This window comes from Thermobia domestica, chromosome 13, assembly GCF_964235325.1.
Source record: "Thermobia domestica chromosome 13, izTheDome1.hap1.1, whole genome shotgun sequence".
Taxonomy (NCBI): domain Eukaryota; kingdom Metazoa; phylum Arthropoda; class Insecta; order Zygentoma; family Lepismatidae; genus Thermobia; species Thermobia domestica.
The window spans coordinates 129,075,410-129,100,136 of record NC_137466.1 but is presented as its reverse complement, the minus strand read 5'-3'; the positions used below and the strand labels follow the sequence as shown (position 1 = coordinate 129,100,136).

Below are 24,727 nucleotides of genomic sequence, written 5' to 3'. Positions count from 1 at the left end.
TATTCCAAGCCACATATCTTGTTAAATTCTGAGTTGTGAAACTTTTTCCATTTATATTAGTTAGTTAACATATTTGGTCTAGGAATTAATTCGTGCGGGTGGACAAGAGATGGCGCAACGAACGCAGCGTCCCACAGTTCCGTGTGTCCACACATGTGTTGCAAACCGCTGTCATCGCGTATCGTTCGTAGTATAGGGCAGTGGATTAAAGCGTCAACAACACCAGTTTGTAGTTAAGTGAACATGGCGCAATTTGTGCCTGATAAAGTGTTTTTGCGGGGTGTCCTCCTGCATTACTTTAACATGCAGAAAAGTGCGACTGAAAGTCATCGTATTTTGGTGGAAGTGTATGGTGACCATGCTCTAGCTGAGTGAACGTGTCAGAAGTGGTTTGCACGGTTTAGAAGTGGTGATTTCGGCTTGGCAGACCAAGAGCGAGCTGGACAGCCAAAAAAATTTCAAGACGAAGAATTGACAGCATTGCTCGAGCAGGATTCGTGTCAAATGCAGGAACAACTTGCAGCAGCATTAGGCGTTGATCAAACAACAGTCTCCAAACGCTTGAAAGCCATGGGAATGATTCAAAAGATGTCACATTGGGTTCCACATGAATTGAAAGACAGAGACGTTGAAAGACGAAAAACCATTTGCGAATTGCTGCTTCAACGACAGAGCAGAAAGGGGTTTCTGCATCGAATTATTACGGGTGATGAGAAGTGGATCCATTACGAGAACCCTAAACGAAAAAAGGCCTGGGTGAAACCAGGTGAACCAGGTCCATCACAACCAAAACGAGATATTCACTGTGCAAAGGTTATGCTGTGCATATGGTGGGATATGAAAGGTGTGGTGTACTATGAGCTGCTGCAACCGGGTGAAACTATGAATGGAGAACGTTATCGACGACAATTAATGCGTTTGAAGCAAGCTCTGGCCAGAACACGACCAGAATGGGAGAACAGACATGATAAACTTATTGTTCAACATGATAACGCTCGCCCACATGTCGCAAAACCGGTCAAAACCTCGGATGGGAAGTTTAGAAAATGTCGGATGGGAAGTTTTACCCCACCCGCCGTATTCACCAGACGTTGCTCCTTCGGACTACTACTTGTTCGATTGCATGAACAACGATTTGATTGGACAGCGGTTTACTTCTTCAGAAGATATCGAAACATGGGTCTCTGACTGGATCGCTTCCAAGGATGAGGACTTCTTTCGCCACGGAATCCGTACATTGCCTGACAGATGGGCGAAAGTGGTGGCTAGCGATGGACAATATTTTTCTTAAGGTATTTATGTATTTTTTGTTTGTACTACAGCTTCAATGTGTGCGTACCAACCGCACGAATTAATTCCTAGACCAAATATTTTTCCACCAAATACACTTTGTATTCGAAATCCTTCAACCAGCTTGAGTTCCTGTTTGCGAGTTAGCGTCCAATTGGTAGAGTACAAATAAAAGTTTATATATATATATATTATTATTATTCAACTTTGTTCTGGAATACGCTATAAGGAAAATCAAAGATAGCAACCAGGGCCTAGAGTTGAACGGTATTCACCAGGTTACGGCATATGCTGATGATGTAAATTTAATAGGGGATGATATTAGAACAATAGAAAGAAATGCAGAGATCTTATTAAGCGCTTTCAGGGACATGGGTTTAGAAGTAAATGCAGAGAAAACTAAATACATGGAAGTTCGTCGGGACCGTAATACGGCAAATTATGGATGCATTAAAATAGTAAACAATACTTTTGATAAAGTGGATACTTTCAAATATCTAGGATCAATATTAACAGACGAAAATCATATTCACGAAGAAATTAAATGTCGACTAAAAGCAGGGAATTCGTGTTACTATTCGGTTCAAAATTTCTTGTCATCCCGAATTATGTCGAGGAATTTGAAGCTTAAAATATATAAAACGATAATCATGCCTGTTGTTCTGTATGGTTGCGAAACATGGTCACAACTCTGAGGGAAGAACATAAGTGAAAGTATTTGAGAACAAGATCCTGAGACGAATATTCGGACACAAGAGGAACGGCAATGGGGAATGGCGGAAACTTCATAACGAGGAACTACATAATTTATACAGTTTACCCAACATTGTTAGGGTCATCAAGTTTAAAAGGCTTAGGTTGGCAGGTCATATAGCTAGAATGGAAGAAAGTAGAAACGCTTTCAAAGTCTTGACTGGAAGCAGGGGCGGATCCAAGGGGGGGAGGCGATCGCCCCCCCCCCAGAAGAGGAAACTTTATTTTATATAAATAAGACCCATCCCAAAGTTTGAAGCCCTTAAAAGTAGCAGTATGACAACCCACCGCCTCCCCCAAAAGTCGGTCCTGGATCCGCCCCTGACTGGAAGACCAATCGGAAAACGACCATTAGGAAGACCTAGGCGCAGATGGGAGGACAATTAAGATGGAACTCGCAGAAATAGGAATACAAAGTAGAAACTGGATCCAGTTGGCTAAGGACAGAAGTCAGTGGAGAGCTTCTGTGAACGCCGTATTGAGCCTCCGGGTTCCATAAGCAATAGAGTAAGTAAGTTAGTTATATTTTTTACTTCTCCAAGGTAATAACTGCGCCAATAAGTTTGATGCGGAACAATAACATCTATTTCCGGTTTATTTTCTCGTTACTTTGTTACATTCTTATCTATCAATAAAAATGAACTTGAAATTCTATGTCGTCCTTTCACGATAAAGCGACCGAGTCGTTTGAAATGAATATAGATAGCACTTGGCTCAATTCAAGTTTTTATAATTTACTTTTGACTGAAACACGTATCCAAAGAGGAGGGGAGCACAGGAGGTTCAAATTGTTTGCCAAACATATACTATCTCACCACAAGCCCCTCAAGTTAGGGAGATGGAATTTGGCATATAAATTCTTCATTTAAAATAACTGGACAAGTGTTCCAAATTCTGCTTCTAAAGAGGGGAAGAGGGATACTTGAACGTTTGGCCGAAAAGTTTTGGAAATACCATCCTATATTTACAACGATATACATATTTAAATACATAAATTCGACCAGTCTAATGATATAAATTCACATAAATACTCATATGCAAATCTTATACACTGAATCTCCATTTACTAACAGAGATTAACTGAAGAATCGTGCATGCATTTTAGCTATTCGTCCATCGTTTGCAATCATGCACTACAGTTTTAATGAAAAGGGGCTGTACAAGTTTGGGTTTATATAATACAATAAAATAGAACAGAAAACATATCTAACGAACGAAAGAATCAAACATGAGGAAATATATAAGGAGGAAACATATGTTGCATACATCAGATTTTACAAGCAAATAAAAATTAAAAAATGTTATCTTCGTGAAAATATTATAATTCGCTTAATTATTTACAAATACGGTTTAATTTTTCTAGTTGTCAGAAGTCTTAGAAAATATAGTTATTAATATTGCTTCTTGTTGTCTCACACGAAATCTAAGTTTGGTTTTGAGATACCTTACTAATCTAGAATCTGCAATGCTTAACCGAATTAAAAACATATACGTTTTTATAAGAATCAAATACAAGACAACATTATTCTCTACGTCTTTAATCTTGTAATATGCTTTTGTTAGTTACTAAATAAGCAGCCAAACTAGCTTTAGGCTTAAAAGACAGCAATACAAAACATTTTAATGGATTATTATGATTTTCACTTTTTTCTTTCGCCCACGAGACGTGCTTTTCCCACGCTACTCGAGTGATTATAAAAATAAGTTATATTGCCATTCGGATGTAATGGCATGTCAGAATTATATACACGCTCACTTCGCCATTGTATTATTATTATTAGATAGAGGCATTACGTCCTAATCAAAACAGAACTATTTGTGTCCGTATGTGCAGAAATCATAATTCTAGTAACTATTCTTGCTTTATTCCAGTAAGTTACATTACTCATTGAAAAGTCTTAGTCGTTTCATTTGTTTTATATTATTATTATTATTATTATTATTTTTATTTTAAGAGAATCCGTTGACATGCTGTAGTACTTTATGCGAATATTTTATACAATAAAACGGTATTAAAAAACTGAAGACTTAATTACGGAAATAAAAATTTATCTTCAGCGGTTAATTGTTTCGAATTTAACATCTGCTTTCAGCTCCGGAGCTGTATGAGATGAAAACCTCCAGTTTAGTGTAGATCTGAACCATACACACTAATGCATCAACTATGGTGTACTAGTCGGCCTGCGAGTCGTGTGAGGTAGCTCGTAATGGTCTACATCAATAAATGTCTTTGTTATGTGTTCCCCTTTAGTGGGCTAGTGAACATAAGTTGACCGCCAATAATTTCTGAAATTAAAAGTACCTCTCAATAAAAATTTGGCCATCCACGATATACACTATGTTCAGAATCGAAATTAAGCCTCAACTGTGAAAGCTCTTTATTTCACTAAATTACAATTTTAAAAAAAGAGAGAGGGATGTTTATTCTATTTCTCTTCAGTAGTATAGTTTCATGTTGTTATATTTCGAATTGTAAGGCAAGTAACTGACACTGAAAAACTTAGTTTTTTTTACATGTACGTTAAAAAAAGTAAGTTTTTCAATGTCAATTACTTGCCTTACAATCTCGAAATATAACAACATGAAACTATACTACTGTTGAAAGAGAACGTTAAATTTAATATAAAGTTGATTTCGTCAACAATTAGGCTTAGCGATAATGGTAATGCTGTATTAGCATTATTTATTGCAAGACGAAACATTCATATACATTCTTCAATGTTTCCACCTACCAACTACCGCAGTTCTTTTATCTGTTCAGCGCAGTTACATATTTTCTACACATATAAATGCAGTTAAGACGTTCACAGTACTAGCTAGCACTTCCAATATTAATATGATACGAGAGAGTTAATACTTATCAATATCTTACAGAATGCAACGATATTAAATACCCTATTGACCCATTTAAAAATTATTTGAAAGCTGCTCAACGTATACATATCAGGCTTATATTCGAATTGGATATTACTAAAACAAGTTCACTACCATGAAACTTGACAAGTAATGTATATTTCAATCTCAATATCCATGGCGAAAGACTATCTTAAATAAGCTTAACCAAATTCAAACCTAAAATATCTTACTTTCCTCTAAGGTAGCTGTATCTACGAAGTATATGAAAACATCTAATAAATACGTAATGTCAATATCGGAGCAAGTAATTCATGCGCAATTATACGACAGACTTTACATGTGTGTAATTATAAACTGAAAATATACTCAATCTAGTTCAAAAACAATATAATTTTACACATGAATAGTAAGTTTAGAAATCCACTATAGAAAGTTAGTTACAGCCGTTTATCTTAAATATTAAATTTATTTTGAAATAATGTAACGCATGTATTCGAGACGATACAGTTTCGCCGGTTCCACGCTAGTTTCTTCGCCTCATCGTACAAGTTTGGAGAATAATCTTCTATGTAGACCAGGTGTTATCTACTTTACAATTTTTCGTTATTATTGCCTTAGTTTCAGATTTAAGATAACCCTATCTTAAGGGAGCACTTTTCCCGCCGCTAGTATTTTACGAATAAAGGTTAAATTAGGGTCTGCAGATTATTGGCTTGCTCTGATTTTTTATATCTGTATTTATTTATTTATTTAAAGAAAATTTTCATTCTAATAACTTTTATTTACCAAAGTTTTGCTCCTGACGGTAGCAATTCACAATATTTGTTGCCAAATGCACTATAATTAATCTAAACCTATAAATCACGGAAAGAATCATAAAACATTAACATGCTTACAAGAATTTAGTTTACCTTATTCAATAAACTAGTTGTTACATCTGCATCATCCTGTACTTCCACAGTGATCGATTCGCCTAAGGTGTTACAGAATGTATTGCTTTCTTCTCCCTTTATGTACGGAGCAATTTCTGGAAACTGGAAATGGAAGTTGCGTAATTTAATTTATGGAATTCCATCTCAACTAACATCACATACAATGGTTTCCAAAATATGTAAGAGTAAATAACCTTTGGAAATGATTCCAACATATAATAATGTTTTTTTCACTATACTAATACTAATTAACTACGAAGAAAGTTACTTTATCAAACGTGTGGTCACGTTAAAAAAAATGCCATCCATCTCTTTTTAGAAGACCATATTCTTGCAACCTTAGGTAGAGGATTCTGGTCAAAGAAAATTCACATTTCTTTATACGTAACAATGCAGCGCTTTTCAAAGATAGGTGGGTGAAATCTATTGAAGAAAAAATTAATCATACACTTTCCCATCTTTTGATAGCACTAACCACTAAGAGAAGGTATAAATAAAGAGTAACACAATAGCGTTCGCACGGAGGGATTGACGGTCTCGCAATTTTTTTTAAAGATGTTAATGTTACTCTTACTGGTGGTGGAATAAAAAAGTACAATGCACAATGAGCCTTGTTTCGTCCATTATCGCAGACAGTTTACAACAAATTACTAATGTAACTATAAGGTTAATTGACAGATTATAATCTCTCTCGTACATTTTGGATTTCGTTTGATAGAACACACATCTCAGACACACACTTGTTGCATGATTTAGTATGTAATTCCAGTAAAAATACAAAATTCAGTAATATACGAAAATACGTACCAGAGAAAAGTAAAAAAAACATCACACTAAAGAAGGTACACTATCAGCACCTTCGCTGAATACTTCATAAGATAGAGATAAGAAGAAAGAAAATAAAGAACGAAGAAGAAAAAAAGGACATGCAAGTAATTGTGGATGCTATTATCTAGATTTCAATATGGCGTCCAACCGGACAATTCACAATTCTCTATTTGAGAGAAAAAGGTGAGTTTGAACGAAGAATCCTTAAATCTTTCAGTTTACGTCCCATGAATATGCCGCGTAGACTAAAGAAGACAATGATCATGAGAACGAAGAAATGGTGGAATGAAAAAGTGGGAAGAAACGGGAGAATCCCGAGAAACCCCCCACACGCCAGATGATGGGTTCCTTAGATGCACATATGACACGTTCTGTCAAACGATGAATTGTGACGGTTTGTGTGTGTTTGGGGATCAAATTTCTTCAATATAGAATACAGGACAATGGATGCATTTTAACAGTAAATCATATTGAAGGAATCGCTGCTAGAGTGGGAAAAATGAGTATACTCTGTGTGTTCTAGATAAATTTCACATCGGAAGTTTTTACTTCCTATAAAATTACTGTGCTATAATATGATGGCTTACATAGAGTGTGTAAAAAAGGACTATTTAAAAGTAAAGCCTTGTATTTTGTTGCTCTTTGCAGGTAAAAGCATCAAACTTCGTAGGCACCCGTACAGTGTCAAAATTTTAGCTCTGCATCCATTGAGAATAATCTGGTATTTTCAATGTCACCCAATAAGTGGCACTATATACTTTGAAGTAATGTATTTTTATTGTCGAAGAGTACTATAAATACATCAAGAGCCTGATCATAGTATTGACTATGAACCATACGGTCGCTGTTTCACCCATACTGCTTGCTGAATGCCCAGCTAACTGCTGTCGGACTGTTGATGCATTTGTCTCTAAGATGATGAAAATACTTGCTCTAAAATGAATGGCGCTATCAACTGCTTGATATTGAGAATACCGAATTATTCTCTTGCCATGTGGAACTGCAATTTTGACACTTTGGTTGTGCGTGAAGTTCAGTGCCTTTCCTTGCAACGAGAAGGGAAATGTAAGACTTTACTTTTGGATAGTTTACTTATTTATTTTTACTTCCTGTAAAAACTACGTATAAGAAACTAACATAGATTACTAGTATACTAGTAGTTAGACGTACACTAATAATTAGGAATGTTTCAAGAAGTTTCTCAATTTTCAGTTATAAAATCCCAGTTAAACGTGACATCACAGACTGCGATGTCTGCCAATCTTGAAAACAATACTTCAGACCATACATAGCAAGTAGTAACACGCTGCGCTGTGGACGTTATATAGTGGCCCAAAAGTAGGTATACAATCCCGTACTGATCAGCTCAGTGCATTTCATATAATTTCTTATCGTTATCCAAAAGTTTCTTTATTATTTGTTCTTAATGTATTTTTACTTATATCTTAAGCTCGGAACAGATGAAGTACATAAACATATAAGCTAGAATATTACACTTGATCAATGCAGGGGTGTATACCTACTTTTGGGCCACCCATTGTACAATGCGCGGCAAAAAACCTGCAACATGAGCATATAAGTTTATTGTGAAATGACGAAGTCTTTTGTTCCAAAATAAGTGTGCACGGGAGGAGGCCGAGGTTTATGCTGGCGTGATTCGTTCCACTTAGACGTTATGTTCATTCCCTGTGCTGTTAGGCGTAGTTTCACAATAAACTTACATCCTCATGTTGCAGGTTTTTTGCCGCGGATTGTACACTTTTGAATAACATCAAAATAACGTATACTTTACAGAATCCAAAAATTCTTACAGAAATCGATTAAAAGCTTTTTGCTACAATAACTAACCTGCTTTCCGAGATCGTGTTTCACTGTCTCCTGGATAAGTACATCTGCTAGGGTTTTAAAATCCTGAACAAATCTGGTGTTCTTCTCTTCATTCTTCTTCTCTTGCACCAAAAGTTTAAACAGATCTTCTTCGAACCTACATGCTCTCGCGATATTTGCTGCTTTCTCAGAGGCATTAACAAGTGCTTTTAGAAAAGTCGCCATCGCAAATCATAAATATTCTGGAACACAAAAATAATATAAGGCGTTATAACTTATCTTTGCAAAAATAATTAATATTTAACGTTGATGTCACAGTCAAGTTTCACAGTGTATACAAAAGCATTATTGTAAAATATAAAATTTGAAATTACGGTGAAATCAATATTGATATTTTTTCAAAAGCTATGTAAACCAATTTGATTTTCAAGAATATTATTCTTTTATGAACAACATCTAGAAGTTTGAATATTCCCAGCTACAAGTTTAACCAAAGTAATTTCAGAAACTACCTTTGAGTCCAGAAAAAGAAATAATTTGATATTATAACGATTTTCCCATTAATATTTATTTAGGAATATTATGTTGTAAAGGCAAACCTATCTCAAAATCCTCTGTGCTACCAATTAGTGAGTTTTATATTTTTGTTGTACTCGTCAAATTTGTTCACGAAGAAAAGAGTTCATGGTTAGGGTTGGTAAGGTCTGAAACAGGAAATGAGGATGATATTGATATTGAACGGATGTGTGAAAATGGCCTTTAAATGAAAAAACATCATCAAATTATATCCTTAATCAGCTTTCAATATACAAGGAACGGTCAGCTTATCAGCGGATAATGGTGTTACAGGTTTCAGAAAGAAACTAGCTTATTTTACAGAATCCGGAAGAAAGTACGCAAACCGCCATAACAGTTTGATGTAAGAAAATAAGATTAAAGTAGAAAATAGTAAAGAGTATTATACAAGGAGTCTTCAAATTAATCCAGGATTTTTTTCATGGGTTTAAAATCGAATCTCAGAGTGGAGGTAGTGTATACAATACGAATAGGCAACTGTGTTCCCAGTCCACAGCAGTCATTCTTGGAAACATTCAGCGCATTGAACAGCTTATTATTGATAAACGTCGCAAAACCTGTCTAGAAACTGCAAAGATATTCAATCTTTCGTTACGAGCGGTAATAATTCATGACCATTACGAAAAACGCGTAAATGCCGGGTTCCAAAGCAGCTCTCCGGCTTTCACCGGTATAGGTGGCCAAAAGTAGATATACAGTACCGTACTGATCAACTCATTGCATTTTGTATCATTTCTTAATGTTATTGCTCAGTTTCTTCATTATTTGCTCATAAAGCCTTTTACTTATACCTTAATCTCGGAACAGTCGAAGCAAATAAACCCACAAGCTAGAATGTTAAAACTTGATCAATGCGGGAGTGTGTACCTACTTTTGGACCACCCTGTATAAGACTGAAATCTGCACTGAGTTGAAGGACCACCAAGCGACTTCCACCTGCTTGGACCTCTAAAACAATTCCTAAAAGGTAAACTTTTTTACAGTTATGTTGAACTAGAATAGTTCAGATGTGCTGACAATTTTTTCTATATCGAAGCCTTCCAGACATAGTCAAACGCTAGGAGAATGTATAGCTGTAGCACGGGATTATGTGGAAAAATAAATGCAGTTTTCTAGTTTAGAAAAATTCTATAATCTTAGATTTTTTTAAGTTCTTCGTGGGCAAGGTTGACGTCCACAGCCAACGTCACACAGAGGATTTTGTGGTAAGTTTGCTTTATGATTTTGTATCGTCAGTGTATTATTATATTCACGGAGCTTCTTCCTTGTTTTACTACTATATTTTTTTTTCAGAAAAATATTTTGTGTATATTTGTATGAAAAAATGGGTATCAAAACGTTTTAAATAAAACACATAATAATAATGGTAAAAATAATGTCCTCTTCTTAAATGTTGTATAAATGCTTGCTTAACTTATGCTTTCGCATAAATGATACATATACGATTAAAAGGATAATATAAAACGGGATAATTGAAATACAATCAAATCTTTACTTTGAGGTCTATATGTTCTTCAGGCCAAAGTGCAAGTGAATACTTTTCGAAGAATAAGTGGAATAAGAATGTGGAAGGAAACGGAATAAGCGCACTATCACTGAACCACAACGCACCCTAAATGGTATATTTATATCCGTGAGGAAAGATTGAAAGTGTAATATGTTGGAAAAATATATTACACTGTGCAAAAGGACATTATAAGAAGATAATTGAAAAATGGAATACCTAACATTTTAATTACAAACTTATTATTTGTCGAGCAAAACAATATATTTATTTAAAAAAAAAAAAAAAAAAAAAAAAAAACTAAATAATTGTGACAGTTTCGCAAACTAACTGTTTGGCTTCATCAGACATTACGATATTCAAGAGTAATGTACAATCTTGTATACAAACAACCGCTGAGACATCTTGCTTCTGATTGGGTGTCTGATGAAGCCAAAAAGTTAGTTGGCGAAATTGTCACAAGTATTTAGTTTCTTAAAGTAAATATATTGTTTTGCTCGGCAAATAATAAGTTTGTATTTAATTATATTTAAAGCAAACTTATACTTATGGAAAAACTAACATTTTAGTACGGAAAAAAAGGAACCAAAACTGTAACCCACAATCACCAGGGCTAACAGTTATCTTAACCTATGATACTTAAAACTATGTTCTATCTTTCATGTTTCATATTAGATTATTGAAACTCGGATATTCCTTATATCTAATGCTACAAAAATAAAGTCTATCTACGAATAAGTTACTGAGTGACACAAATCATGATCTTATTCTACTCTGATGTTCAAAAGTATGTCATTTGAAGAAAACTGAACAATGAATACATAAAAAAAGTCAGAGAACAGTGGCAACTGCTATCAACGTAACAGTGTTTCGTCTAACAACCTTGTACACAAGCACGAAAATGTTCTGGAGAAACACTAAAAATAAGCTGAAAGTTTTAAGAAATGTCGGGAGCTCAAAAGATCTTGTAGGAAAGTAATCGGAAGACCACAGCTCAGCTCTGATCCACTTTTATTTAATGCAGGATGGATATAATAACGAAAGAAGTACCATTGTGCATGTTCTATGCTAGTGTATGCTGGTGTGGTTGTAGTGTGTGCCCAGTTAGGAATAAGAACAAAAAGGAAGTTGAAGCAGTGGACTAGAACTCTAGAAAAGAATAGGATTACAAGTAAGAAAACGTAAATATATCTTGTAATACGGGAGAAATAATGAGGCTGACAGAATTCTATAATACATGACGAGATCCTATTAGATATTTAGGACTGACTGCAGAAGGGAAAGGAATTATAGAGAGTGAAGTCAATAATCGAATACAAACAGGATGGAAAAAACTGGAAGTGAAGGAATCTTTTCAATCTAAAGTGAAGGAATTTTTTAAATTGGACGAGCCGTTTAGGCTATACATTCTTTATGTGCCCAACGCTTAATGAAAATGTAACGTTGTCATTTAAATGAACCCACAACATAAGTGAATGAAGTTACTGTCTTTTACGCTAACGTATCGATGGCCAGCCCCAATTTCAAACATGCCCAAATTCACTATACTTTTACAAAATGTATCCACCTCCCATTTCGCCCTGTCCTCCTCCAGCCCCTCTATTAATGGCAACGTTGCATTTTCATAACACTGGGCGCATAAAGAGTGTACAGCCCAAACGGCTCGTCTGATTAAACATATTCCTTCACTTTACATTGAAAACATTATATTTGGAGAGACGGATTCCCCTCTTACGTTTTGCTATATGATAATAACAGAGTTACCCTATGTTAGGGGATTTTTGAGACACAAGAGCTTAGTTAAAATGAAAGGAAGCGTATGTAAGACTGTAGTCAGACAGCAATTATGTATGGCCACGAAACAATACTCCTAAATACAATGAACTGGAATAGAATGATAACATAGGAAATCAGAACGCTGAGATACACGTGCAGAGCAACTAAGATGGCAGAATCAGAAATTAACAAATACAGGTAGCAGTAAAAGTAGCAAATCTAAAGGAAAAGAAACAAGAGACACAACTGAGATGATCTAATCTGTTATGAAAAGAAATGAAAAGTATATGTGAAGAAAAGTAACCATGATGGAAATCGACGGGAAATGAACAAGAGGAAGACCCAAGAAAAGAGTTTATTGACAGTAACATAAGAGAGAATGGGATGTGAAATGAGAGAAAGACAAACTAATTTGGAAAATCCTCTTTAAAAGAAGCAACCCCAAACAAAAAATAGAATCAGCAGACAGATTTTATTTGTGCAAACAGAATAAAGAGTGACAATCGAAGAATTTATTTTAACATATACATTACTAATAATAAATAAATACACAGTATTTCACATACTTATTACACAATGTGAATCATGTCCATAATATCATACGTCACCTAAATAATTCAAAAAACGGAAAAAAAAGCTAACAAAATTCTTTACTCTTTGTACATACCTAGTTAAAAGCAATAATTCTGGAAAATAATCTAAGCGTAGCTTGCTTCGAGCACTACACTACGTATACAAAGAATGACAATATTTATGGCTGTTTGTGGACGGAGTCGGAAACAGTCCTTTAAAGAAGAGCAAACTACGTCACTCAACAGCATTCCACGTGAGCATACGGTTGGATGAATTCAAAACACAAACTTCTGTGTTCTTCTTCGTTCACGTTCATGTACGTGAATTACGTTTTAATAGAATATATGACGCATATACAATGAAATCTTTGTTTTAACTAGCTTCACCGGTTATACTGCACATCTTTTAAACAATAAATAGTATATTCTCGGCTAGGCTATAAACAAGAAATATAATTTTGCATGAAACTTAAAATTAACGTGGGCAGGACAGAACGCAAATAAAGTTCTGGTTCATGGCTGGGTATTTATTTTTTTTAAGTTCACATTGAGAATGTCAATTTACCAAGGACGCCGTATATGATAGTTCTGAACGGACCTAATTTTTGTAGTTATTTTATAGTAATTAGTTATGTAGTTACATCAATAATTTACATGAAAATGTATAGCACTATAACATATCAAAAAGATAAATTACGCAAGTACTGAAAGAGACGCTAAAGTTCCAATGAATCATCAACAATCAGGCGAATATTGCAATGATGAATGTAAATACTACGTATCTGAGGAGTTAATGCATTTATTTACATGGGAGTTACTGAGTGAAGAAATTTTGGAAAGTGACACTAGAGTAATTTTCTGTATTACTTTATAGGGTTACCAGAACATAAAAGCAGTAAAACTCAGTAAACATAGTCCTTTTCTCGTTTTGTGTTATGCACAATTGTGGCGACTTGAAGAAAATCAATCGAAACGCCGAAAAAATCGCCATATAAAGTAAGGTGTTCCAATACTGGAAGAAATATATATGAAGTTTACCAATAAAACGTATCGAATACTTTATCCAAAATACAAAATTGTACTGTCCTTTTTCATATCCCTACACACATAGGAATATGAAAAAAGTTAGTACAATTTTATATGCATAAATATTGAAATTTTGTAAAGAAGAAAAACTACATTATTTAATAATTCAGTAGTAATTTATGTAATCGAAATAATTAATTTGGTATAACTATGTCATGAGAATTTCATTAATGTAAAACAGTACAAAACAGTATAAAAAGAGAAAGGTAGTGAAAATGGAATTAGACGCAGTTCCCGCGATACAATAGAAAGGCAAATTCAGTAAAAGAAGATGCAGTAGATACCAAGCCAAATAAATAAATAAATAAATAAAAACGTCGGGGTTTCCGATACAGTTTATGTGATCAAAGAAGATTTTCAAAAATATCACCATCTTCTTTGATGCATTTTGCAGTACGAGTCATTACATGTCTTGTTCCCCGACCGATGTCTTCTATGCGCTCCTTGATGGTATGAATGCCTAGACGACGTTCTGTGTTAACTCGTATCTTGAGTTAGTACTTTGTATGTACACAATGTACTTCAACCACTCTCACAATCAAAAATCCATTTGTGTTTGGTCGAGTGAACGAGGTGGCCAGTTAGCCGATCCTACCCGACCGACAGCAATTTGAAAATTTTTGGTCAAGATACTGATGTACAACGTGGGTAGCGTGGGATGGTGTTCCGTCATACTGGTATATTAATAACCTAGTTTGAAGAGGAATACCCCCTAGCAGTCCTGGTAAGTAATCGTGTACGAAGTGCATAAGCTTCAACAGTTACATGCTGAGGCATGACAAGGGAACCTATAATCTTATAATCAATAATCCCAGAACACATATTTACCGCAAATCGTTCTTGATAATCTCTTACTGTCGTTGCCCTAGGATTTTTGTCACTCCACCGATGTGCGTTCCAAATGTTGTTGATCCCAGAATAAATGGGAAAACATTAGGAAGCGCATGTACCCATTCACAAAAAGCAACACATTGTTCACTATCTCCTGGATGGAGATGATGCACGCGTTGAAGATGAAATGGATAAAGCCCATCTCCTCGAAGTACACCATATACATGCGTACGGGTAAGTTGAAATCAAAGCGAAAACATTCTAACATTGACTGTAGGACTCTGCTGCACAATCTGAATGTCTTTATCTTGGTCAGGGGTATCTTGTCAAGCCCGCTCCGATTTTACCCGTACACTGGGAAGCTCACCAGTCTTCCTTAGTTAATCATATACGTGTGAGAACAAGAGTAGTTTGAGGACTCTACGGTTAGGAAGTCTTCGATGGTATTCCTCTACCGCAGCTGTGCAACTGCCATTACAAAACCCATAGACGCACAGCATATCCGCATACTTAGCGTGTGTGAGTATGAACGCATTCTACTGTAAAACTTCTCCTTACACACTACCACTTTAGCAATTCTGAAATAAATGTATAAATAATTTTCTCACTATCATTATCTGTAACTAATAAATCACAAGCTAGATTTAAGAATATCTGTACAGCACATTATGTTTAAAGGAAGAATGTAATATGTATTTTGCGGTAACAAACAAACAAGCACGTCAGGTTACGTTAAGATAGGGTGACTGCACCAATAAATGACCGTCACCAGTGAATGACCTGTGTCATAAAATAATGCCCACAATAAGAGTTAGAATAAAGTGGGCCAATAGGAAATGAGCTTCCATGTATCTGTAGTGTTTTGTTTTGTATCTAGACTGTGATTTGTTTGTCAGTGACACGTGACAGAGAATTCAAGATGGCAACTTGGATGGATGGCAACTCGTATGACTACAGTGGAAGAGGCAAAAACGCTTACATTGGCAATAAGGTAAGAATACCCTACATAGTTCCTATTTTGTAAAAGATAAGGACTGTAAGAAAACTTTGCATGCATACAATGCTTCCAGTAACATATTAAAAGAATAATGTAGAAAAATACGTTGAGTTTTTGTTCTGCATGCCGCTTAAACATCACATAGGGGTGGTGGTCATTTACTAGTTTCAAATATGTTCACGTTCACTAGTGAATGACCATAGAGGTCATTCACTGGTGTTAAGTTAAAATGTGCGATTTTCCTATGTCATAGGCACAAAATTATCGACCAAACATGTATCACGTACAAGACGTTGCAATTTACCTTGTACTGAAAGTTGATCCAGGTATGACCGGGCTGTGGTCATTCACTAGATACTACCGGTCATTCACTAGATTTTAATGTGCACTCTTTGAAGAACTGCAGTGTTTCTTAAGTATTACTATTTGTAGTTTACAGGTAGTTTTAATTGAAGTGCTGGCTAGAAACCATTACAATGTTAATACTTGTTATTGAACATTTATAAGGAGTCTTAGATTATTATTATTATTTTGTAGTGTAATTATTATATCACTCCATATCCCATTCTTCTAAAAATATTCGGAAATGTATAGGCTATCAAATGTTTCTTTAGGCAGCCCTTCAATTGTATCTTAAAGTTATCTTGAAGCTACTGTTCTAATCGACTATAATTGAGATGTGTTCTTTTGTTTATTAAATAACTACGTCCTTAGTCTAAGAATGCATTGAAAAAATTGTCAGAGAAAAATTAAAGAATAATCATGATGCAAGCACTTAATGTAATACTGTAATGTGTTGAAACAAGAAACGAAATGCAGTCTCGACAGGAGTACGACATGATCAATCCCTACAATTAAGGTGGGGGGGGGGGGGGACTAAAGCATTCTAGATAAGCCTAAAGTTTTAAGACAAGTAAATTTCCTTATGGCAACTAACATATTTAAGAGACTATTCTGTTCCTTTCACTAAATTAATTACGTGCTTAACACCACTGCTGGTTCATTTTCTTATTAAGATGCCTTTTTAAATATGAAAATATTACGCCAGTACAAGTTCACTAACAAGAATTTTTCTTTTACATTTCAGGAATCAAGCAAATAGCTATTCATGATGGAAATTTGCACCAGAGACGAAAAGAAAAGTTCCAAAAGAAAATATGAAAGATTCAAGTATTCCCAAGATGATTTGTGTTCAGCAATAGATGATGTTAGAAGCGGAAGACTAAGTGCAAACAAAGCAGCAAAAGTGCACAATATACCGAAGGGAACGCTAATAAACAAACTACATGGAAAAGCCCCAATGGAACGAAAAATGGGACCCCAGACAACACTGACAGTGGATGAAGAAAATCGTCTTGAAAACTGGATTTTAGGCAAAGCAAAGTTAGGCTTCCCTATGCATACTGACGAAGTGAAGGATGCAGTTCAGAAAGTCATGAAGGAGACACAACGATCAAATCCATTTGTTAACGACAGGCCAGGCAAGAAATGGATGGAACTGTTCCTGAAAAGACACCCAAACATCACCAAACGAAACGCGGAAATAATATCACAGGCCCGGGCACAAGTCACAGAAGAACGTATCCGACAATGGTTTAGTGAATTAGAAGTGTACTTACGGGAAGAAAATGCATTAGATCTCTTGGAAGATGGCAGCCGCATATTTAACGCGGATGAAACAGGTATTCGCACCTGTCCTAAAACAGGCAAAGTTCTTGGACCAAAACAGTACAATAACTTTTATGAAATTGCACCAGGTCCCGAAAAACAATGCATAACAGTTTTGTGCAACTTTTCTGCAGATGGCAAATCTGTCGATCCGCTGATCGTGTATCCTTATCAACGAATTCCACGTGATATAGTAGAATCAATTCCAGATACCGTTTCCGTTGGTCGTAGTGAGTCTGGTTGGATGACAGCTGCTACGTTTTATGAATATGTAGCAAATGTGTTTCATCCTTGGCTGGTTAAGAACAATATTAAATTTCCAGTCCTCTTATTTCTCGATGGACACAAATCTCATATTAACGAAGAGCTTTACAAGTTTTGTATAGAAAGGCGCATTTTTCTATTTTGCCTGTTGCCCAATGCAACACACATAATTCAGCCCTGTGATGTAGCAATTTTTCGGCCTCTTAAAGTTGAATGGAGGAAAGTAGTGCGGCATTACAAACAAGACACCACGCGTCCTGTGACAAAGGTAAATTTTGCACCACTATTCCATAGTGCTTATCAAGCAGCGATAAAAAAAGAGGTAATTCATAAGGCATTTGCAGTGTGTGGACTCTATCCTTATAATCCCAGTGCAGTCGACTATTCTAAGTGTATCTCCAATAGGCAAGAAGAAATACAAACAGCAGGTATGGAAGTGGGAGATGAAATCACAAGTGGTAATCTATTGACCGCTGAGGATTATACAGTTGCTCTTAAAGTTATAGAAAATGAGTTGCCAGTCGAAGTTATTGAGACTTTCCGGTTGTCGACAGTGGTCCGTGATGACATGAAGCCTTTACACGATCTTTGGGTAAGAATCAAAGATAAAACTGTTCCTGAAAAACGTAATTCTCTTGTTAACAACTTGATTACCTGTCAACAAACTGGTGCATCACAAGAAGATTCCATAGTTCACGAAAGAATACATGAACTTTCTACGACGTGCTCTGACAATATTTCAGTACCTGATGAAAGACCTAACCAGTTCATCTTTCCAAGTTCATCAAATACAAAGAATACTGAGGTAATAAATGCCTATAGTTCTGCTGGTCCTCGAGGAAGCACACCAGAAGACGTTTGGAAAACTCATTTACGCTGGCCGAAGGACGTAAATTCAAGAAATCAGAATAAGAAAAGAGGATCTGGCACATTCCCATTTGCAGTAACATCCAAGAAATGGAAAGAATATCATGATCTGAAGGCCCAGGAGAAAGAGGAAAGGAATAGAAAATCAACTTGTAAGAAGAAAGAGATGAAGAAGCGTCCCAGGAAGAAGAAAATACCTTCAGAGGAAAGTGAAACAGAGACAGACTCTGATCAGATGTCTTTAGCATCAGATTCTGACGACATTGACCTAGCTCAAGAAATGTCTTTATTTCATACTCACAATAATGAAAATAATGAGCACTGTGTTACACACAATGTGGGTGATTATGTAATAGTGTGTTATGATGGTGAATATTTCCCAGGTATAGTGATTCGCAAGTACGAAGATGAGTCAGAAGTTAGAGTAATGCATAAATATGAAGATAATAAATGGAAATGGCCTGAGAAAGGAGATCAAATATGGTACAAGCATTGCGACATAAAGGAACGTATTGCTGTTCCTCAAATTTCTTGTACCAAAGGACTGTATGGACTTTACTACAGTGTTCCCGAAATGATAAAGTACAAGTAGTCCTAATACTCCATTAATTTTGTCTTTTAGGTTTCTTTCAATTATTAGTAGGTATTATTTTCCTCTTGAATTTGCCAGCGGTCATTTACTGGTTCTAGTGTAGTCATTAACTGAAGCTTGACGGTCATTTACTAGTGTTTTTCACCTTCAAATAAAAATATCAATTTATTTTCCACTTATAGTACATATATCAATTTTGAAGCGCCATAATATGTTAAAAGACATTCCAACTAGTATGTTTGTACCATTAACTTACGTCTATTTGCTTCATTCGAACGTCTACAAATAAATTTGTAACTTCAAATTCTTAACTGGTCATTTACTGGTGCAGTCACCCTATGTAAAGTGTTTGTGTCTAGTACATATAGTAATTAATTTACAAATTCTGCCAATGTACTATGAGGAGTCGGTTTAGTGTTCTGTGGTGTACTTTACTGCATGTTTCACTTTATTGACATGTGTTGTTCACAATTGTAACTGACGATTCGGTACACCTGTCGAGACGTTTTAGGAGAACTATTTTACATTATCTTCTGTATTTTAACGTTCGTATGTATCTGTATATAGAGTATTGGATTGTATGGTTCAGAGACTTAGATATTGCGGAAGTTAGAGAACAAATATTTAGATAGGTTCGAAATATGGCGTTGGATGAAGATGGAGAAGATAAAATGGACAGAGAGAGTAATACACGAAGATGTTTTAAAATGGACAGGAAAGAAAAGGAGGCTTTTAGCCATCATCCTTCGTAGGAATACCCAGGGGAATGGACCTAACTTGTAAAGAAATTGTATTCTTCGTACCGGCATAGAAGGGAAGATTGAAGGAAAGCGAGGAATAGGAAGAAAAACAAAAACTAATTGATGATTGAATAAAACAAAAAAGGTTGAGAGTTAAATCAGAGTGTCTTCTAAAATTGCAAAATGAAATTTCGTGACCTTTTCTTTCCCAAACCAAAAAAATTAGTAACATTCGGCGAATTTGGGAGCGAATTGGGCCGAATTTTCATGCTTGCGATAGAAGCGTGCTTTGCTTGCCATTTGAGCGTATAAAGCCGACCATATTCATTTTACGTGGTGAATTTTGACGTTTTAGAGAACAAAATTTTCCAGTCTATACTTATATTTGTTCAGAAAAAAAAATCGTGACCCAAAAGTTACATCTCTTGGCTTTCATGACCGTCTTCTGATTTCATGACTTTCGTGACCGATAGACACCCTGTAAGAGAAAGCTAAAAATCGAAAAACGTGGAACAAACATTTCCAGGCTCAAATCTAAAAATAAATAAATAAAAGAACTGATTAGTCCCAGGACCTACCAAAAGGCAGAATACCTAATACCGGTAATGCATCTGTAATGATATTTCGATGACACTGTTATTGTAAATCATTAATGTTGAAATAAAGTAAATCATTAGTGAATTATAAATTATTATTAAATAACATTATTCAAATAAACATTTGCAGTGACAAAGTAACATTGCTTTTACCGGCGTACATTATGATTTGTGTCTCGACTACTGTTTATGCCAACAACATGAATCTTTAACATTCTCGGCATAGAGTGTAGTATCTAACCAGTTTTTTCTGTTGCTTTAGTGACAGTGTTTCCACTCAATAACAGGAGATAATTGAAGGAAAGAAAGAAAAAAAAAAAAAAAGAGAGAATTTTAGACGGAATTTTAAAAACTTTCTCTCTGTTCTTCCCCCCCCCCCCCTTTAAGCATACTTGCAAATAATCTGTACACTGTTGGAAAGTTATTTGACTACCTTTCGAATGAGATATAAATTTCGTCTTTACACCAACTTCAGGCTGTGGTATACGCAATTAACTGAAACTCAGCAAGCTTCAGGGGATAAAACGGTACCCCTCCTATCTCGGAAACATAACTTTTTGACTTAGTGTGACCTCCCCTATCACCTGTTAAAATATTAATCCCACTTTACTTACCCAGAATGCACGAAAGGAAATGGAACGAGTGCAGAGTGTGAGTGGAATTAGTTGTTAAATTATGTTTTACACACACAAACGTGATAGTGTATTAGTGTGATGTTATAAATACCAGTGTGATAGTGTTTAATAGTGATAAGTGAAATGTGTGTTTACTGATTTAGTAGGAGAATGTGATAAATTAATAAGAAACCATACAGGAGAGAATCAAATTATGTACAAAGGTGAAAAACCAAATCATACAGGGAAAACCTGAACGAAATGAAGCAAAGAAGAAGAGAGCTATATGGATGGGCTAAGTATAGACCAAAACAATGAATGATATTTATGATAGGATTAAAGTCAAGTCAACATGAGTCAGAAATGAGAGTAGATTTGTTCGCTTAGACAAAGAAGACTTAAATCACTATTAGATAACAACAGTTAGTAGTTAGGATTTGCTGTTTTTTTCTTTAAATTTTATTTTATTTTGTTTGTCTTGTTCTGTTCATTGTGCTGTGGTTTCGCAACCCAATCCTTGTTCTTGTCCTTGTCCCTGCACCAAAAAAGAAAATGAATGATGAAATAAAGAAGGAAAGGAAGACTGCAATGATGATAGTTCGTTTCGGTTCAAATCATCAGGTGTTGAAACCGAAGAGGCGTGTCTGAGCAATGAGAAAAAGAGAAAAAACTCTTACCTACCTAGGTATCAGTCAGGAAATTCAACTCACCATTAGTCAAATGTTTGCAGTATTTTATCTGTTCATTATTGCATCTAGAAACAAATTACACACCATCTCATTATGAACAACATAATTTTTTATTGCTAGCAATCAAAACATAAATTAAACACCAGATTTTACTTTACCCAGGGCGATAATTTAAGGGAGAAGATGCCTACGTACATCTGATACATTTCCCTGATAAAGGTGGAATAAAATTATGGAATATACAGATGGCTGAATAACTGGATAATTCGAATCCAACAAACCCCTTCAATCGTGCTGAATTACCTATGAAACATATTTCAATCCAGTGATGACAGCTATTTCGGCGGCGTAGACTGAGAATAGCTCGCCATAGAATGGAAATTCCACGATTAAAATGAATGAGTGCATATGAAAGAGGGCCGTCTAAGATATTAATTTCCACTGGCGGAGCATTTCTGCACAATGCAGGACATGTTTATAAGCGTAACGTTACGAGTGTCAAAACAAACATATCAACTGCCCTAACTTATGCAAGTACGTTGTTTTTATGCGATATAGTACTTTTCACACTATTCTCGCGTGCGCATACACTCCGTTGCTGGTGTGCCTGCTCTCTACGGACGCACTTCTGTGATTCTGCCCTGACTCGGTTACATACATTAAAAACCACTAGCATTCGTGGTTTTTAGTGGACACGTAGCACAGGTTGGTTACGTGCTTTTTGCATAATTTTTATAGCATTCGTCGGGACACGTAGACTAATTATAGATATAATGGGCAGCATTAGTTTACACGCATATTATCCATCTGTCCAGATTATCTTAGGAAATCATTTGAAGCACAAAAGTGAACATATATTAACTTTTTGTATTTCAAATATATATATATATATATATGACAAGTTATTCTCAATCTGCATGATGTCTGTTTAACGGCAGAAATTACACTAGATGACTGATTTAAGTGAAGGTTGTTACGTAACTTCTTCCCACAAATTAAGAATAGCCTAGCATGGCTATAAAAATAATAATATTTAAAAATCTACAAACGCGATCATAGTTGTATCTCACCACCGACTTTCAGCTGTGTGAAATGCGTCTGCACAAGGAAACTAACTACGAACTATTGTAGCCGGACCAAGCCGAGGCAAGAGGGTAGTGTTGGGAGTTATCTCGGGGTATGTTTAGTACAAGGGTCCAGAAGCACGTAAGAAACACAAAATTTACAGGAGAAATGAGTGATGCAAGTACTTAGACGTAACATAACGTAACCAAATCTAACCTAATCTAACATAAACTAACGTAAGCTAACCTGAACTAACCTAGACTAAAGTAATATTAGTAGAAATAAGCGAAATTCTATCATCTTTTTGGAAAATTATGCGGGACTCTTACACTAATATAACATAAACTAAACTAACCTAATGTAACCTAAACTAGCCTAACCTAATTTAAACTAACCAACCCTATCCTAAACTAACCGAATGTGAACAGAAACTACCATAATTGTAACATTTGTTTAGAGAAAAGAGCTGGACCCCTTCTGCTAAACATAGGCCGTTATTTCATTCTCGTGCTAGAGTACCCTTAATCAGCAAGAACCAGAGATGCTAGTAAACTATATAGAATAGATATAATGTAAATTAATGTTTCAGTGTGCCTCGATGTAGGCGTAACTCTTCTCTATTAGTCATTCGTACAGCTGCACTAATTTGAATATCCAAATATTTCATTATTATTTGCAAGTAATATAATACTTACCAAGTTCGGCTCCCTTACTTTAAGTAAACCATAATTCATGGCAGAAATAATATTACAGACATAAAAATGCAAAATATAAGTTAAGGAACTATCACCGTAACGTAAATAAACATTCCCATTTCGTCCTAAAAATACAGAATTAAGTAACTTACTTCCAACACTTCACAACAGCCACTGAACCTGTGCTTCAATAACTACTTTACCTTGTCAATGAAACCTTACAATTTCTCTTTCCTGTTATTGAGAGTCTACACATTGAAAATTTGAGGCCAAGGTCGAAATACACAGCTGATTGTTGTTCAAGGTGTCCATAATGCTCAGGGAAACAAATGACTTACACATTGCGTTCGTAAGGTTATTTAAAGAACACTACCGCATTCTGCTTCAAGCTACCGAACTTCATTTTTACTTTTTCTTTTTAAAAATTCTTAATGTTGATACATTTCATCTATCTAACTATTATGATATCAAGAATAAATTCATTTCTTCATATTAAGCACATCTTTTTTACATAGCGATATAGACATGTGTTTATATTTTGTTTCCATTTGAATCAAGCGGGAATATTCCGTAACGATTTGAGTCAACGCAACAGAAAAGTTGCGATTCATTGTGCCAGAGTCGAGATAGCAGTTGCAATGACTTTCTGTTTCCTTCGACAATGCATTGCTGTACGCAGAATTGAGCGAGTACTGGTACAGAATGTTATATGAAGACAAAAGAGGTTAGAGGATGACCGTGGGGCATGGAAACTTCCCAGTTGCGGCAAGTCACCTGTCAATAATGGCAGAATACCTATGATGGTGATGATGATGATGGTACGAAATGGCTCCAGGAATGTATCCAGTAACTATTAGAAATGTATGTGTATCATTGGCGCCGACTACATAAGAGCAAAAAGCCCCCCATGGGTTTATTTATATGGGGACATAGCCCCAGGCACGTATCCAGGGGGTCTAGGGAGGACGCCTCCACTAAATTTTTGCTTTCCCCCTAAAATTTTCACGGTAGGCTTGCAAATGAACTATAATATGGTGGTGAACTATAATATCGTTGGATCGGCCACCCTAACTTCAGCCCCCCCCCCCTACATTTTTCGGCTAGCTACC

General features: G+C 35.6%; 1 protein-coding gene across 4 annotated transcripts in view; it reads right to left on the bottom strand.

Moving 5' to 3' along the window:
* Ipp (inositol polyphosphate 1-phosphatase) overlaps window positions 1-24,036 on the bottom strand; it is a 43,708-nt gene extending 19,672 nt beyond the window's left edge. Inside the window, exons 1-3 of one of the 4 annotated variants that reach the window (XM_081736450.1) lie at window positions 23,771-24,036; window positions 8,508-8,728; window positions 5,811-5,933 (exon numbers count right to left, since the gene is read on the bottom strand). In XM_081736450.1, the coding sequence (XP_081592576.1) occupies window positions 5,811-5,933; window positions 8,508-8,711 (327 nt within the window). In that variant the 5' untranslated portion in view covers window positions 8,712-8,728; window positions 23,771-24,036. The remainder of the gene's footprint in view (window positions 1-5,810; window positions 5,934-8,507; window positions 8,729-23,770) is intronic. The other 3 variants (XM_081736449.1, XM_081736451.1, XM_081736452.1) reach the window with 3 other exon arrangements.
* Between the last annotated feature and the right edge of the window lie 691 nt (window positions 24,037-24,727).